Source organism: Planococcus citri, chromosome 4 (assembly GCF_950023065.1).
Source record: "Planococcus citri chromosome 4, ihPlaCitr1.1, whole genome shotgun sequence".
NCBI lineage: Eukaryota > Metazoa > Arthropoda > Insecta > Hemiptera > Pseudococcidae > Planococcus > Planococcus citri.
Genome location: NC_088680.1, coordinates 46,875,729 through 46,893,180, shown reverse-complemented (window position 1 = coordinate 46,893,180; position 17,452 = coordinate 46,875,729). Strand labels below are relative to the sequence as shown.

Genomic DNA, 17,452 nt, shown 5'->3' with positions numbered 1-17,452 from the left:
AACGTCCCAATCAATCGAAACTGAATCTAAATCTAATCGATGGAATGTACCACGAGTTATGTAGGTATAATATGATAACAAACACCGAAATTTAATCTCAAATGACAAGCTTTACATAATCCTATCTACCTAGTACTTGAATACGCAAGCCACTAATGAATTTTTTAAAAACCAAAAAGCATCCCTATCTGAGCGATAATCGATCCAAGCAGTACATAATTAATCATTAGGTATGAAGAGTACCTGTATAGGTATTAATATTGTAGACGAGCATATCCATTCAGCCATCCAGAAGCTAGTCAATGTCAATTCCCATACGACTAAACCCAACGATGAAAGAGGTGAAATTACCTACCATTAAAACCGGTGATAATGACGAATAGTAGGAGGTCTTTCTGAATATTTACCTTTACCTATTAGGTAGGTAGTTTTACTTTTCTATAAAGTGAATCCGGATCGTGTTGGATGCATCAATTGTTTCACAGAGACCGAAACGCAGGTGAGTTTTACTTATTTGCAGTGCCTAACTTTGTATTTTATGTGTACCTAGTATTTCTTTGATATTTTTAATTATTTTCGCTTAATTTAACTCTATCGTAATGAAATCTCGTTTGTTGGTGTGAACGTTGACTTGCCTTGTGATTTTTTTGAAATAAACACGAGAAGGTACATTATTTTACTTTTATGATGATTACTATGGGTTCGTATTTTTAATCATTTTTTTAGAATCTTAATTTTTAAAATGTCAAACGAGGTTTATTTGACGATCTTCGATTTAAGATAAATAAATTCCTATTTCTGCTTTCTAATTAAATGATTATGATCACCCAATTATGTTTAAATGTAATTAATTACTGATGCTGATTTTTGAGACCATATTTTAGGACATATCATTATTCCTCCCCTCAATAAAATAGTTTTTACATTTTTTTGGAATTGATCGAAACGTTGGAAAGTACGTCTACCAAATTGGACCCAAAAAGAACAGGTATCTGAATCTTGAAAGAAATTACCCTGTACCGGATTCCTAACTGTCAAAATGACTAGTAGGTAAACTCTACATTCGACGAAAGAAAATGAAAATGCCAAAATTTCCAATCCTCTCGATTTTGCTTCTGCACGATTTCATAAACGAATTTTTTCTGCAACGAAAACTACCTACTTGGCTCGAAATTCGACAAATGGGTAGCGTAAAACATTTCCGGAAGACTTACCTGCGAATCAAAAGGTACTTTTTGCTCGGTTGCATACGCAAGAATTTGAAGGCGTTTAAAATGATTATGCCACGTGAATAGGTATCCGGCGAAGGCGAATGAATGAAACATATTGTTATCGCGTGTCAAAAAATAAACGTTTTCGTCGAATCACGTTTATTTCGATAATTTCAAGATATTTAAATAACGTAAAAAGATCGCACCTTGTTCAAGATATTCATATTTTTATTTTACTTCGAGAAAAATATAGGTAAAGAAAAAACCAATATACTTATCGTGTAATTTCTATTACAACGTCGTCGTCGCTAGTGTTGGAATATAATTAAGAAAATTCTCTCGAATCGCTTAAATATCGAAGGTCTAAGCGTAAACAATCGGAACGTGGAAGCACGTTTAATTTTCATTGCCAATTGAGAAAGTTATTGAAATAATCACGGCCGTTACTCTCAGTGAATTATAAAATTCCGTGTGGTTGTAGTTGTTGTATGCGGCTTTATAAGTATTTATTAAACATAGGTATAACGAAATCTGTTCGTCCTTATGATTTTTCTCTCTTTCGATTTCCACCCTTCCGTTCAAAACCGATGCAGTTGAACTTATCACCAGGTGTAGGTAGGTAGATGCGATGTAAAGGTATTCCCCGCGAAGTGTGCACGTGAATGGCTCGTGATTTATGATAGATTTCACTATATAATTCATGCTATAGGACATACGAAGAAGATTTTTTTTCTCTTTTTGTATAATTTTAATTAAAATATAAACGCTAATAAAACCTTAAACTGTATCTTATCTTTTATATTAAATCGACAATCTTTTCGCATACAGGTATGTAAAAATAGAAGTCACTTGAAATTTATAAATAGGACAAGTACGATTGGTAAAAGATCGAAAATATGGTAAATTTTGCTTCTTATTCTTCGGTAAACATCGCAAGGCTATCGGGTGAGATTTCCACGTTCATAAATGTTGGAAGTCCCTAGTCCATTACCGATGATTTTGCCAAATAGATAAAACAGCTGTCAATATAATATTTCTTCATTAAAATGTGAATCGAGTTTGGTGAAAATTCGTGTAATTTGTTACCCTCTAATTTTTTATTTTAATCATTCGACTGAAGGAAATACTCGAATAGGTAATTTTATACATTGTTGTTGATTTAATGTCTTCAAATTTACTATTTTTTTTTTTTTTTTTTTTTTGAGAAATTCGCCTATTAGGCGCATATTTCCCGAGGCCTAAATCCGGACCTAGTCTGCGATTTTCCTCACTCATCTCCACTTTCATAAGGTCATTCAAAGTTCAATTACTGCGTAATATCACAATCCGAAATAATGCATGTGGATTACTTTATGTGTAGTTAATTCATATTTAATATATTCGTGATTCTCACGTGAATAGTTAACATTATCTACCTTGTACCTACCTATACATTTTCCATCGAGTTTACTGTATATGTATTGTTGTCAAATTTTCCGGAAAACTGTTGAGTATGTTTCATGTTTATGCTGATTTATGGCGATTAATTAATTTTATTTTATAATACTTACTTACTTAGATGTCCATCTCCTCTATTAGTACTGCATAAATAGGATATTGCATTCTAATTTATTCATTTCAAAAAAAAAAATTAATTAGGTGGGTACTTATTGAATCATACACCTAATATTTTTTCAAGACTGCTTATAAAAATTCATCGAGAAATTAATTTTATACTTATGTACTACCTGTTTATAGCTCTCATCTCAGCTTTTTAATCTTAGAGGAAAGGGAGAAGACGAGAAGGGACTTGAATTCTTAACGTTTAAGAAGTCGTTCGACGATAATTTACACCACTCACTTTTTTCAAAATAGGATGAAATATGCATTACCTGAATCTTTAAAAATCTGTTCATCTTTTAAAATTTCGGGTTTTCCAAGGGTTAAGCATCAAGTTCGAGCCATTTTTATTAATTTTTGATTTGTTAGGAGAAGTTGAAAATAAATAAAATTGGAAAAATTGTTTAAAAAATTGCATTTCAATGAACTTGAAACTTTTGTTTGTTTCTCATACGAGAACGTTATTTTTTTTCAGTGTTATGCGATCTTTTTAGCGAGAGAAAATTACAAAATAAGTTTCGAAAAGGACGTGCTTGAATAACTATTATATTTTCACACTTCTTATTTTATTTTCCAAAGTTTTGGATTCAACGTGACAATAATCGTGACCATCTTAAACATTACAAATCGATTTTTTTTTTTTTGGTTTATGGAAATTTTTCAGATGTGTGGTGAGGGGAAGCAGGAGAGTAAAGTGGAAGCTAGCTGTTTCAAGTCACAAGTGCTCGAAATTCTTTATTGATATGCATGTAATTGAAAAAAAAGGTCATGAAGCGATTAATTGCGACAATAAATTACTAAAGGAGGAGTCCCGATAAGGCCATTTTTTGGCCCCCTGACAGTTATCGACTAGACCACTCTTAAAATGTTGTAATAAATATCCAAAATACGAATCGGTGGTTGGTTAACCCCAAATGGAAACTTTTTGGGCTCCAGGGGTTCCCAAAGTTGTGATTACAAAAAAAGAATTTTAGGAACCACTGAGTATTATTTTCAAAAACTTTTGGAGGGATTGATTTTTGGAAAATTTTGGAACCACCATTTTGAACCTACCCCTTTGAGCCTCGCTAAAAAGCTTTTTACAGTTTATTAGTCTATCTGAAAGACCTTCATCCTACCAAATTTTGAGCTCAATAAAACTTTCCGCTGGTACTCAAAAATCCTGCAGTTTTCCCTTTTTTCGCAATTTCGAAATTTTGAGAACCCCTGGAAAACTAGAAACCCACGATTTGCGCCAAACATAACGTTTTGAGGTATATATTCAATTATATTGATGAAAAAGTTTAATTAAGCGTAAGCTGTATATTCGTAATTTTGAATCCTTTTTTTTTAGAGCCCCCCACTTTAGGCACCCCTAAAAAAAAGTGTTTAAGCACATTTTTTCAAATAAATTGAAGAATTTACATTTGAACCACACTGGCAAGTGCTCGATGATTTCTCATTTGATTTTTCCTGTAACTTTCAAAATTGAGCTTTTTTGGGCCAAATTCTGAGATTTTACTTCGTTGTCCCTGGAGCCCAAAAAATTGTCATTTTGGGTTAACCAACCACCGATTCGTATTTTGGATATTTATTACAACATTTTAAGAGTGGTCTAGTCGATAACTGTCAGGGGGCCAAAAAATGGTCTTATCGGGACTCCTCATTTTCGACGTTTTTCCAAATTTTTGATATTCTTTGATACCTACTTATGTTGCAAGGGAGAACGTGTGATTTAGATCTTTTCAACTTTAATATAGAGTCGGAGGAGAGATGCTGGAAACTGAGTGGTAAAATGAAAAAAAAAGTCATAAATATTTAAACTTGGTGACCTTACAATGAGAATACTTCATAGGAATGAAATGTAGTACTTACTGCGTTTTTGGTAGATTCGGAGCTAAAAGGGCACTGAGTCTGTTTCAAAACATTGTTAGGTTTGGGTATTCAAATTCAGTGTCCTTGGAAACCTACAATTGAATGATACGTCATACTAGAGTGGATATTACTGAAAAAAAAAACGTTGGAGGATTTTGACCAAAAATTCAGTGAACGTCTTTATTTTGAGTTGAAAGTCGCCCTGGAAAAATCTTAGCCCTTGAAGTGTCCCTCAAGAGCAAATATTAATTCTAAATAAGGGTTCATTTTGGAAAAAATCTTGAGTTTTTTGCTCTAGCCCTACCTAACATGTTCTGGGAAAAATAGTCTAGTTCCAAATATGTACATAACAGTTTTTGAGATTTTGCATCAACCTATACTTTCCCCTAAAATCCAAACGCTTTTTTAGAGTTCTACTGAGTGGTTGAAAATTTCTGAATCGCTCATTTTAGAACCCTAAAAGTGGTCTTGGATTAATTATTACCATCTTTTATGAAACTAGAGCATTTTTTTCAAAACAGGTTGAGCAAAGGCTAGAGCGAAAAAACTTCGATTTTTTTCTCGAAAATATGTTCTCTTTGAGAATCCATATCTCCCCATCAGGGTCTATCCCGAAGCAACATTTTTTTCGGAGTGATTTACAACTCAAAATACCTAAAGGTCTTCACAGAATTTCCTCAAAATCCTTCGACATTTCTGCTTCGCAATCCACCTTAAAGTCACGTAATTATTTTTTTTTTGTATTTTGACCATGTTGAAGGCCTCAGAAGAGGAATAATGAAGAGTGATTTGGTATTTGAACCAAGCGTTTGAAAATTATCAACAACTAACATGCTGTTTCGTTAAAAAAAATTTTAAAGTTTGATCAAAATTAGGGACTTGTGTCTTCTATGGGTACTGAGATTGAGACTCTAATTTGAAAATAACCTCCTCAAAAAGAGAAAAAAGTCTACGCTGAATATTTTCAAATTTGTAATTGTTTGTCCGCAAAAAGTTGAACTTTTACCTACAAAATTCAGATCGAAGCTTCCTTAATTTTAATTACTGGTTTAATACGAGAAGGCCCTGAAATAAAACATCCCCAGAGTTATTTCTGCTTAATTAATTGCACTATCAAGATTCTGTGGAATTGGGGGGGGGGGGTGAATTTCGATTTTTGAAATACACTCTTTTTTACTCACGTCAAATGTGATCTGTGACCAAAATAGAGAATATTTTTCATGATTGCAGCATGCAGCTGCTCAATCATATTTTTCAGAATTTCACCTTTTTTTTTGGCAAGTATACAATCTGGCTGGGTCTTTTAAGATAGGTACCTACTATTTTCCTCGCTGGTATCAAAATTTCGCCATGAAACGTGGTACTAGTTGAATTGCAGCTACTTCAGTTTTCGCATATGGAAAATTATGCAATTTTTTGGCTATTTTGGAAAAATTGAACCTTTGTAAAACCTCCAGTCTTTTAATTGGACTTTTGAAATGCTTTTTGAAGTCCTGTGAGAAAGTTATACAAATGAATCTACTGAAATTTTGATTTCTATTTCTTTTCAAAACTCCTCACCCGAAATTCCATCGCTTTTTCAACATTTTTAGGTAAAATTGGCAAAAAAAAAAGTGGAAACGATGGGATCTGGGAAGGAAGGAAGGGAGGGAGGGAGAAGCTGAAAACATTGGTTTGTAAGTGAATTTTAGAAAAGCACGAATGAAGTATGTACTTATGTAGATAAGTATTAGGTAGGTAAAACGAATTTTTAAAAAACTGAAGAATCACGGCGTAACAATAGTTACAACAACACCTATTTTTTTAAAAAAATAGCCAGAAAAAATGAAAAATAGAGGCGAAAGGACCATTCCGACCACTTTTATTGTGAAATATAGTTATCATAAGCGGAAGGAATAAATAAAGGTAGATATCGAAAACTCAGTTCAAATTTATAATTAGGTACCTATCCCAGTATTTTTTCACTTCCTCAGCGTGTTTAATGTTTATTATCAGCCAGCTCGAGGTATTTCGGTGGTTATCTCTCGAAATAGGCAAATAAATAAACAATTAAAAAATGAACCAAACTCAAAATTTTCAACGACGAATTGCTTTTCAAAAATGTAGCCCACATCACCGCATTCTTGCGAGATTAAAATTGAACGCTTAATTTACAAAACAAAATTTAGATAGTAACCTACTTAGGTCTTGATTTAATTGAAAAAATTTAGCGATGTTATTGATTAATCGATTAATAATATTTTCATATTTTTTCAGGATGTATTCGATTGTATTCGTATGTTTACTGTTATGGGCGAAACCAATCGTAAACGGAGCTGACCAAGAAGAAGAAGCAGTCAGATTTCTCGACCGTGTCAATAAACTATACGCAGAGAAAAGCCACGAAGTGACATTGGCCGAATGGGCATACGCGACCGATATCAAACCAGAAACACTAGCGAAAAAGGTTTTTATTACGTTTAATTACCCTAATTTCACCTAATGATACGTAGTAAATTACCATATTCAATCGTTTATTTCTATTAAATCCTTATAATTCATGGACTCGCGAAAGTGTACACGAGAGCACAAGACTTACGAGTATGCAAATTTCAAAACGGAAACTTTTGATACCTAGAGGTACCTACTTAAAATTATATCTACCTGGTACCTTACCTATCTCTACCTGCGTATACACAATTCGTTTGATTATTACTTATGAACACCTGTAACAGTGTCAAAGTTCGTCAAAATCGCAAGTGTACCTACGTTTTCAGTATATCTATGTATTTTTTAAAAGGGCTACTGAAATTGATAACCTTTCGACGGATAAAATATATTTCATTAAGGCAGTGGGTTGTTGATTAAAAAATTTCTATTTTTAATTCGTATGGAAATAATTTTAGCTCGAAGTAAGCAATGAATTGGCTAAGTTTGCTAAAGCTCAATGGCTCGAGACAATTAAATATCCTTGGAAGACGTTTAAGAACCCTGATTTACGAAGACAATTTAAGAAATTCTCCATACTCGGTACCTCGGCATTACCCGAAGATAAATATGAAAAGGTAAAAATTAAAAAACTATCGAAGCTCTGTTCTCTCCGTCAAACTACGTAGAAAAAAATCTCTAATTTTTCTTTTCATGGTTTCAGCTGGAAAAGTTGATTGCTGATATGCAGTCAATTTACAGTAAAGGCAAAATTTGCGCTTATAACGATACCAGTAAATGTAACTTAAGTCTAGAACCAGGTAAAATTTTCACGCCGATAGTTTACCTTATTGGAATACCTTACCTACCTATGTTAATTTATTGTATCTGTATACCTTTTATTTATAACGGCGATATTTCGGTACAGAATTAACGGAAATCTTAGCTACGAGTCGAAATGAAGAAGAGCTAAAACACGTTTGGGTCGAATGGAGGAAGCAAACTGGTAAACCAATTCGTCCTTTGTTCGCCGAATACGTGGCACTTACCAACGAAGCGGCAGCTTTAAACAGTAAGCGAATCATAGAATTTGCATAATTTTATCTTCAACGAAAAGCCAAACGCGTAAAAGATGATCATAATCTTGTTTGAGATTCGCACTAGGCAGAGGTTTACCTTACCTTACATATAGCTATAGCTACGTAGTAGGTTAAACGTTTGACGAATTACAGATTTCACCGATGCCGCTGAATTTTGGTTAGAAGCTTACGAAACCGAAGACTTCAAAGAGCAAATTGCTCGAATATGGGAACAACTACGTCCTTTCTACTTGGAAGTGCATGCCTATGTAAGAAGAAAATTAAGAGAGAAATATGGCGAGAAAGTCGTCTCAAAGAGAGGCCCAATACCTGCTCATTTGTTAGGTAGGTAAAGGTACCAGTACGAATAACGTGCCTTAAGTTTCCGTTTTCCTTTTCCATGTAATATCTACTACTCATATAATATTAGATTAAATACATTAGGTACCTATAATGGATTATCGACGCACTATTACCTATACAAATACTTACTAGAGTGTATAGGTAGCTATAGCTTTGAGTAGACATCAAATATTCTGTTTAAATCTATATTTTTTTTTATATAGGCAACATGTGGGCTCAAACTTGGTCCAACATAGGTGAATTGGGTACACCTTATCCTAGTGTCAAAAGTGAAGATGTTACGCCATATTTACAAGAACAAGTAGGTACTAATTAGTTCTCGTATATTATCTCATAATATTTTACCTATGTACTTTGTACTACTCGTATAGCGACGTAGGTAACTGAAAAATTTGCCCGAATAGCAGAAAATTTTTAAATTATGGATTTTTTTGATGATTATTTTCTGTACACGAGAGAGGAAAGAAGAGTATAGGTACGAGTAGACTTCGTTATGAAATTTCAGCTACGTCACCCAACCGAAGTCGCTGTTTATAATTTATTCATTTATTTATAATTAATAATTACCTGTATGTCGGCTGTTTTATCGATTTCTCTCTCTTGTTTACATAGAAATACACTCCAATTAGAATGTTTCAACTGGCTGATGAGTTTTTCCAATCTATCAATTTGACCGCTATGCCAGATACGTTTTGGGAAAGATCAGTTCTTGAGAAGCCCAACGATCGTGATATTGTATGCCATGCGTCAGCTTGGGATTTCTATGATGCTGAAGATTTCCGGTAGGTACAAATACTTGGCTAATTTTACTCGTTTACGAGGAAATTATTTCAAACTGTTGGTTCTGATTCAAATATCAGGTTGAACTATTCGGAGAAGGTACCTATCTTGAAAACGAATCGATTTTTTAAATTATTGGGGAATTTCTGAAAATTTAATAATGTACGATTTAGAATAGAAAATAAATTTTTTGAATAGGTAGCTGAAGTACTGAAATGATAGATTTCTATTTGTGCAATAGGTATCTAACAGGCAATCATTTCTATTTTCCCTTCAAATTTAGGGATAATCTTGTTCAATCTAAAATTTATCTTTCTTCAATCTGGACCCTATGGTCGTTCATTTGAATTTTATTCACCTTAAACATTTGCAAAGGGATCTTTCTTTAAATTGCAAAATTTTACGAAGATGCAATAACGTATGAATATTATTTTGAAATACTTACCTACGAGTACATTGGTATTTCGTCTCAATTTTTATCAATTCTACGACGTTCTTCAACTATAGCATTAAACTGGAGCAATATTCAATCTTAGCCTATCAATGAAGATTCTATTTTTCTTTTTTGGTTGCAATCTTGAGCAGTTTACCAATTACCAAAATATGTTTCTGAACATTAATAATTTTCCTGAGGCATTTGATTTATCGAAAATTGTATCGTCCTCTAATTCAGTATTATTCAGGTTCATTTCAACTTCAATTTCCCATGAGGTCTAAATTACAAATACATTTTTACGTCATCTTCGCGACGGCTCTTCAAACATCTAGATTTTTTATACCCCTGCAAAGCAAAGCAAAATCTACAGAAACTAAAAAAAAAAAAAAAAAAAAAAAAAAAAAACAGTATAATTCTGGTAAACTAGAATCAAATTCAAAACCCTAAGACCTAGAAAACACCTGGCAACCCAATCCTCTATTGAAACCACGTTGCTACGAATGTAAAGAAACATCCCAAATAAAAACTCAAAACTTTATTTTGTTAAAAAAAAAAAAAAAAAAAAAAAAGTTGACAAATGACATTAAAACATAATAATGAAATGAAAGGCGACAGCTTTAAAAATAAAATTAAAATTAAAAATAAAAATAAACTAAGCACTGTTTGTTAAAGAATCCTGCATTATCCCAAGATTACGTTCGAGTCTTAGTTTTGAAACACGTTTGAATCTTTCGTTTCTCATCTCATATTCTTCTTCCTCCGTTCGCGTTGCAGGGAAAAAAATCCACGGTGTCCGAATAATTTTAGAATATGGGGCACATTGGCACGTAGAATGAGCCATACGAAATTCTAATTCTATGCATTCTCCCTGATCTTCAATCCTTTTATAGGTGAATTTATTCCACATTAAATTTGTTAAACCCATTTCGGAAGTTCTCTTCGCCATGGCCAACGTATTGCGGTTGTATGGCGTTTGAGGATTTCTGAACTTCAGTAAAATCAACCAGCGGCACGGGTGCCTACCTCCTTGCAATCTAGATGACACTCCTTCCAAGGTAAACAAATTTAAAGGACAGTTTATGTCATTCACTACGTTAGAGAAGTGATACCTCACCACTCCTGAGTAGTCGATATCAGTCCGAGGACACGGAACAGATATATCTATTGCATGATAGATGAGGCTCATCTCCAGAGAAGTGAATGCTTGATGTGGGTTGTTGTTATCTGAAAAAAAAAAAAACATTTCATACATGTTTTGAACCAAACAAATAGTCAATAATATTGATAAGTAAATAAAATAAATAAAATAAAAAATTAAAGTAATACTTACATCGCTTCACGAGATCATCAACATCTTCAATTGTTACTCTATGAGCAGGAATTCGGGCTACTGCGGCTCCCATGACGTTAAAAATTAAAATATATATTATGTAGGTACCAACAAACACCAATCACAACATATTTTATTGTAAAATAAACATCCAAACAAATGAAAGTATAAATTTAATGAAATATTGTCGAAACTCTGAAATATTTCTCATCAAAAACCAACAAAATCAAAACATTCAAAATCTGAAATCAAAATCTCAACTAATCTCAACCTTTTGACTTTTGACTTTGGTTAATATGCAAATTGCAAGTTTATTGGATTCCAAGGTTGAGATTTATTTTTATCAAGGACAGAGTGAACAAATTTTTAAAAAGGTTTTTGTTTTTTATTTTTTTAGAAAAAATGGAAAGAGATACAAAACAGTTTTTTTTTGGTTTAAAATAAATACACTGCACATTTTATATTTTTATTATTTTTTTCCAATAAAAATAAAATACAAACTTTTACTGAAAAATTAAATTTAAAAAAAAGAGTTGAGAAATCAATGGTATTGGTATAAAAAAACCTGCACTTTGGTCAAGGATAAAAGTAAAACCAGGGACTGAAACAGGGTTGTAGATGTAGAACAGGGTTGTCATTTTACATGTAGAATAAGTTATTCTACGTCTACGTGTAAAATAAGTAGAATAAGTAGAATATCGACGTAGACTATACGTAGAATGTAGAATGTAGAAAAAGTTCTGATTGGCTGTTTACCTGATAAGAAATGACGAAACGTGATAATGCTTACAATCTACAGCTTTGAGCTTACAACAACTTACAATAAAATTTAACAAATTGACCTAAAGTTCATCAATTTTTTTTGGTGAGCTTGAAAGCTGAATGCATGAGAAAAAATGAACAAACGAATAAAGTAACCTTGAAAGTTGAAACCTATCAAAATGTGTTAAAATTTTACCATTAACGAGAAATTCCAATTTTTCAACAAATTTAATGTATTTTTTTTTAGCATTTCTGAAGAATTTTGAGCTCAAAATTGAGTTATAAATTTGAGATAATAATTCATAATTGAAAAAAAGTCATGCAATGCAACCTGTTGGCTGCAATGGGTCGAAATTATGCGAGGAGTTTTTCAATTATTTTAAATATTTTGAATTCTATTAAAATATGTTTTGAAATTTTTTAATTTTTAGAGAATTTTGAGTTCAAAATTGAGTCCTGATTTTAAGAGATAGGTAATTGAAAAAAACTTAAACAGTCATAGGTAGGTACAACCTATTGAAATGGATCAAAATTACATGAGGAATTTGAATTTGAATATTGACGAAAATATGTTTTGATTGAATTTGAACATATTTGGAAAATTTTGAGCTCATGAATCATGATTTTGGGATAATTGAAAAAGTGTCAGGTGACCTATCAAAATGAGGTGAAATTACATGAGAAATTCAGCTTCTACTAAACTTTTTTCAGCATTTTTGAAGAATTTCAGCATTACAATGGTGAAAACATAATTAATTAATCATCCAAATGCTTAGCAAAGTACAATTTTCCAGCAAATTAGAACATTTTTTGCATTTTTTCAATTTATTCTACTTATTCTACTTATTCTACATATTCTACGTAGAATAAAAATTTATTCTACTTTACATATTCTACATTTATTCTACAAGTTATTCTACGTTTTACATTCTACGCTGACAACCCTGATGTAGAATAAAAAATGTAGAATAACACATAGAATAAATGTAGAAGATGTGAAGTATAATAAATTTTTATTCTAATGTTTGTGATAGAGGGTGGGCGGATTTTTTTTTGTCAAGAACAAAATGAGAAAAAAAGGTTCAATTTTTTTATAAAAAAAAAAAAAAAAACTGAAAAAACAAGTTTTTTTTGTTTAAATTAAAAATACTGAAAATTTTATATTTTTATTATTTTTTTCCAATAAAAATAAAATACAAACTTTTACTGAAAAATAAAAAAAATGAAATGTAGAAAATGCAAAGTAGATTAAATTTTTATTCTAATGTTTGTGATAAAGGGTGGGCGGTGGTATAATTTCTTTGCCAGAGAATTTTTTTGCGGATAGGTACAGGGTGCCCAGAAATATCGAGTACCCCTAAAAAAGTTTTCTATTAAAATACTTTGGTTGGTCACAGTGAATGATAATAATGGTAGCACATTATTGGTTGTTGGGCTGGAGAGATAACATTCCACCAATCATAATTATGCATCTATTTCACGTTGCCAACCTATATTTTTAATGAAAAACTTTCTTTGGGGTGCTCGATATTTCTGGGCACCCTGTATATTATGCCAGATTTTTTTTGAATCAGAACCTCGAACTTGTAAAAAGGGGCTGGTTTCCTCATCGATTCGAGTTGATAAAAAAATTTGAAACAATAACAGTTTTCCATTTTATTTCTTTTTCATAAAGTATAAAACAATGCACCGAAGTTACTGCTGAAGACTTGAACACAGCTCATCACGAAATGGGTCATATACAATACTACCTACAATACAGATCTCAACCGTTTGTTTATCGAGAAGGTGCCAATCCAGGTAACTATATTTACCTACCTACCTGTTGCATTTACCTAAATTTAAAAACTATACAGTCTACCGCGACGCGTTTCTCCGCAGAATTAACTAATTACGAGGAAATTTGTATACAGGATTTCACGAAGCCATTGGAGATGTAATCGCGTTATCGGTTTCCACTCCGAAACACATGAATAAAATTGGTCTCTTACCTAATCTTGCCAATAGTAGAGAAGCGGACTTGAATTATTTACTACACGTTGCTCTAGATAAAATAACATTCTTACCTTTTGGATACTTGATGGATTTATGGAGATGGAATGTATTCAAAGGTGTTATCACCGAAGACGATTATAATTGCGAATGGTGGAAGTTAAGGTGATAAGAAAATGCATGACTTACCTATACTCGTATCTTTTGTTGTGCTTATTCGTATATAATAGTCGTACATGTGAATGAATGAATTAATGAATGAATGAAGGAACATGTGCTCATACCTACTTAATACTTACCTATTTAAACTGATATTCGTCAAATTACGAGAAACTGCTGCTGGACTTTGCTATATGAGTGAATGATTTTTTTTCCAGAAACACCTACCAAGGCATTGAATCTCCAGTTGATCGATCAGAAGATGATTTCGATCCAGCTTCCAAGTATCATATTGTTGCCAGTGTTCCTTATATTAGGTTAGTTCTCAAATTTTCATTTAATTAATTATTGATTTAATGAAAATTCTTCTTATTTTTTCCTCCTGAGAGAATTTCGTGGTCAAAAAACCCATTCAAAATTTATTTTCAAACATATTTCACCCCTGTAGTTCCTCATACAGGCTAAATGCTCATTTAAAGTTCCCCCTATCGATAGCAGCATACCAACAAACACTAACCAGACAGCTGTACGAATCTTTAAACCCGCTAATTCATTTCATTTTACCATTTTGCACAGATATTTCGTAAGTTTCGTAATCCAATTCCAATTTCACGAAGCACTTTGTAAACAAGCCGGCGAATACGATCCAGAAAACGCCAGCGCCAAACCACTCCATCAATGCGACATTTATCAAAGTACCGCCGCCGGTAATTTACTCGGGTATGTATCAGCACACGATAAATACCTATACTTTAAATCGAACCTAAAACTAAAAAGAAACTAACACATCGTATAACAAAAACATTCGCGTGATTTATTAAATTTCGAAATTATAACAATCATGTACAAAACGTAGGTAAATAATCATCTAAAATATACGCCAAAATCTACAAAACAGAAAAAAATTGTATAATACGTATAGATACATCTGTACACGAGACATTTATTTTTTATTTTTATTTTTTTACAAAAATATTACAAAGTTTTTGCATAATAAGCGAATCTTCTTCGCTGAAGCGTCGTTCTCTGGTACCATAAAATACACATTTTAATACCTACTTTATTTACAGGAAAATGTTAAGATTAGGATCTTCGAAACCGTGGCCTGACGCGATGCAAATACTAACCGGACAGAGAATTATGGACGCTGGCCCATTGCTGCGGTATTTCGCTCCTATATACGAATGGTTAAAGGAAGAGAATAAAAAAAGCGGAGAATATATCGGATGGGAACCGTCTCAAAGAGGTAATATTTTTATTTCCTAATTGTCGTCGACGTTTACTTCTGGTACTTATTTACTCTTACAACTCTATAACGTAAATATTTTCTGTTTCAGTTTGTAAAAAAAAATTCCATTTTGGTAGTTTCGTCAGAAAAATAGTTAAGAATGTGAGCGACATATTCAGCTCTAACAAGAAACACTGATCCTTTATTTCTCTCTATTTTTGTCTTTCTTCCTCATCTCATCTTATCTCATTTCGCGATTATTTATTGTAATGTACATAATTGAGATTTTTTTCTCCATTCTTAATTTATGCTAATTATTTCATCGTTTTGTAATTTTGGTTCCTATATTTATTATTTCTGGTATATTTCATCGACACTTTTACTCATTCGAATATACATATTATTGAATAAATTAAATTATTGTGTACTTTATGACGATATCGATACAGTAATTAAAGTTCATAGGTAGGTACTTATTTGAAAATTGTCTACAGGATGCAACTAATAGAGTGTGAGAGAAGTTTTGCGCATAGTTTACGATGACATTCGAGGGCTACGTACTATTATACATTGACTCAAAATCCCCCATATGCTATACCATGCCAGTGCAGTTCGTTGTAATTAACATCTCCCATCCTTATGTTAAACATTGGAGTGTGAACGCCACCAGGGAAGAAATTATAATACCTATCTCTTATCGTATATCCAAAGCGATTCGTTCGAAATAAGCCAACTTTGATCATTTTGCAAACTGCGTTTAATACTTGTATGTATCTCCTTTATACAGCCTATATACCCACGTATGTTGGCATATGTAGGTATGTATAATAACTTTTTACGACCTTGATATGTCTTATTTTATCAGCCTCGTATCGATCGATTACTTAGATCCTAATATTATTATTACGACATTGGAAAATTTGTTCGTAAGTAGAGGTAGGTACCAGAGATATACGAACGTATAGTTGAAGAAAAAAAAATGATTATAAAAAATAGGTATTAAAACCTTATTATAGGCTAAAGAAGATGTGTATGAAATATCTGAACAATTATATACGAACATGAAACGATGTTAAGTATGGTGTTTTATAAAATTTTTAGCATCAGGATTAACACGATTATGCAGAAATGCGATTTGAAATCCGATATAGCGTTTGATCTTGAATCTTCGTTTCCAAGCACACTACTCGCCAGTACGACTGCCGATCTGCCAGATGAATTATCGTTGTTGGGCATTTGACAGTTCTGTTGTGGACAAAACGAAGAATGTGTCAGAAAATTGGTCATCGTATCCGTGGTAAAAAAAAGAAGAATACCTAGGAGGGCCCGAAGAAGATATGAAGAAGGAGGAGTGAAAGTGACGGTGGAGTTTTATTATTCATTACAAAATTATCGTGATTTTATTTGAGTGTCATACGTCTTATTTATCAAAAATATTGCTAGGTAGTAGGTACCTGCCGTGAACGTATTTACGTCCCTTTAGGAAAGGCTTCTGAGCCGCAAGTGTTGCCTAGTTTGAACATTGCAGGGGCAAGAACACATTGTTGAAAGAAACTAAGGACTTGTTGAAAAAAGCATCGACCACCTTTATTTATACTTTTATCAATGATGAACGCAACTAAAAATCTTTTCCCAAGGCCTCTTAACAGCCATCATCATTTTTTAGAGATTTAAAAATAAAAAATTTTATTGGTGAAAGGAAATTCTTGTAGTTGCCCTGACCAAAAAATTAGTATGTATACTTACTTAGCTTCAGGAACAAATTTTAAAAAGTAACTTGATTTTAAAGATTGGGTGGAAAAGTGTGGAGTAATTCAAAAATAAAAGTTTTGAAAGAAAAATTGAAATTCTGAAGTTTAAAAGTTGAAAAAAATGTTCTTGGAAAACGTATAAAAATTGTGGGTAGGTATAAAAAATTACAAAAAAAAAAGAAAAAAAAGAAAAAAACTTTAAAAATGAATAAACTTGATGACTTATGTTGTTCAAAAATCAAAAGTAAGAAAATTCAACAAAAACTTAACATAAAAAAGCAAAAATAAGAAACCCTAAATTAGCATTGAAAAAAAACACACCCGCAGTGTGGAAATATCCAAACATTTCCTGATACCTATTTCAATATGTAATAATTACAAAAAATAAAAAAATAAAAACAATTGAAATATGAATATCTACGTAGGAATGTGGAAGAAACGGCACATTTTCTATGGTAAACTTATTTTTCATCAAAAAGTACAATATTGAAAAAAAAATTAA

General features: G+C 32.3%; 4 protein-coding genes across 7 annotated transcripts in view; 2 read left to right on the top strand and 2 right to left on the bottom strand.

Annotated features, from left to right (window-relative positions):
• LOC135845460 (uncharacterized) overlaps positions 1-17,452 on the top strand; it is a 219,824-nt gene that overhangs the window by 37,599 nt on the left and 164,773 nt on the right. The gene's annotated exons all lie outside the window — the stretch shown is intronic.
• Positions 308-15,626, top strand: LOC135845462 (angiotensin-converting enzyme-like). Of its 4 annotated transcripts, none has more exons than XM_065364029.1 (14): positions 308-499; positions 6,921-7,110; positions 7,550-7,708; positions 7,795-7,891; positions 7,999-8,142; positions 8,303-8,494; positions 8,716-8,813; positions 9,125-9,294; positions 13,496-13,620; positions 13,734-13,977; positions 14,190-14,288; positions 14,548-14,691; positions 15,042-15,217; positions 15,309-15,626. In XM_065364029.1, the coding sequence occupies exons 2-14, from the start codon at positions 6,922-6,924 to the stop codon at positions 15,395-15,397; spliced, it is 1,926 nt and encodes a 641-aa protein (XP_065220101.1). In that variant the 5' UTR covers positions 308-499; position 6,921; the 3' UTR covers positions 15,398-15,626. The 4 variants fall into 4 exon arrangements, with proteins under 4 accessions (XP_065220101.1, XP_065220103.1, XP_065220102.1 ...); XM_065364031.1 differs by lacking the exon at positions 308-499 and adding an exon at positions 536-666; XM_065364030.1 differs by lacking the exon at positions 308-499 and adding an exon at positions 2,189-2,346.
• Positions 10,249-11,425, bottom strand: LOC135845475 (uncharacterized). Its single transcript, XM_065364056.1, has 2 exons — positions 11,059-11,425; positions 10,249-10,952 (listed from the first exon to the last, which is right to left on the bottom strand). The coding sequence occupies exons 1-2, from the start codon at positions 11,129-11,131 to the stop codon at positions 10,381-10,383; spliced, it is 645 nt and encodes a 214-aa protein (XP_065220128.1). The 5' UTR covers positions 11,132-11,425; the 3' UTR covers positions 10,249-10,380.
• LOC135845463 (alkaline phosphatase, tissue-nonspecific isozyme-like) overlaps positions 14,765-17,452 on the bottom strand; it is a 199,436-nt gene continuing 196,748 nt past the window's right edge. Inside the window, exon 10 of the mRNA XM_065364034.1 lies at positions 14,765-16,444. Within this exon, the coding sequence (XP_065220106.1) occupies positions 16,286-16,444 (159 nt within the window). The 3' untranslated portion in view covers positions 14,765-16,285. The remainder of the gene's footprint in view (positions 16,445-17,452) is intronic.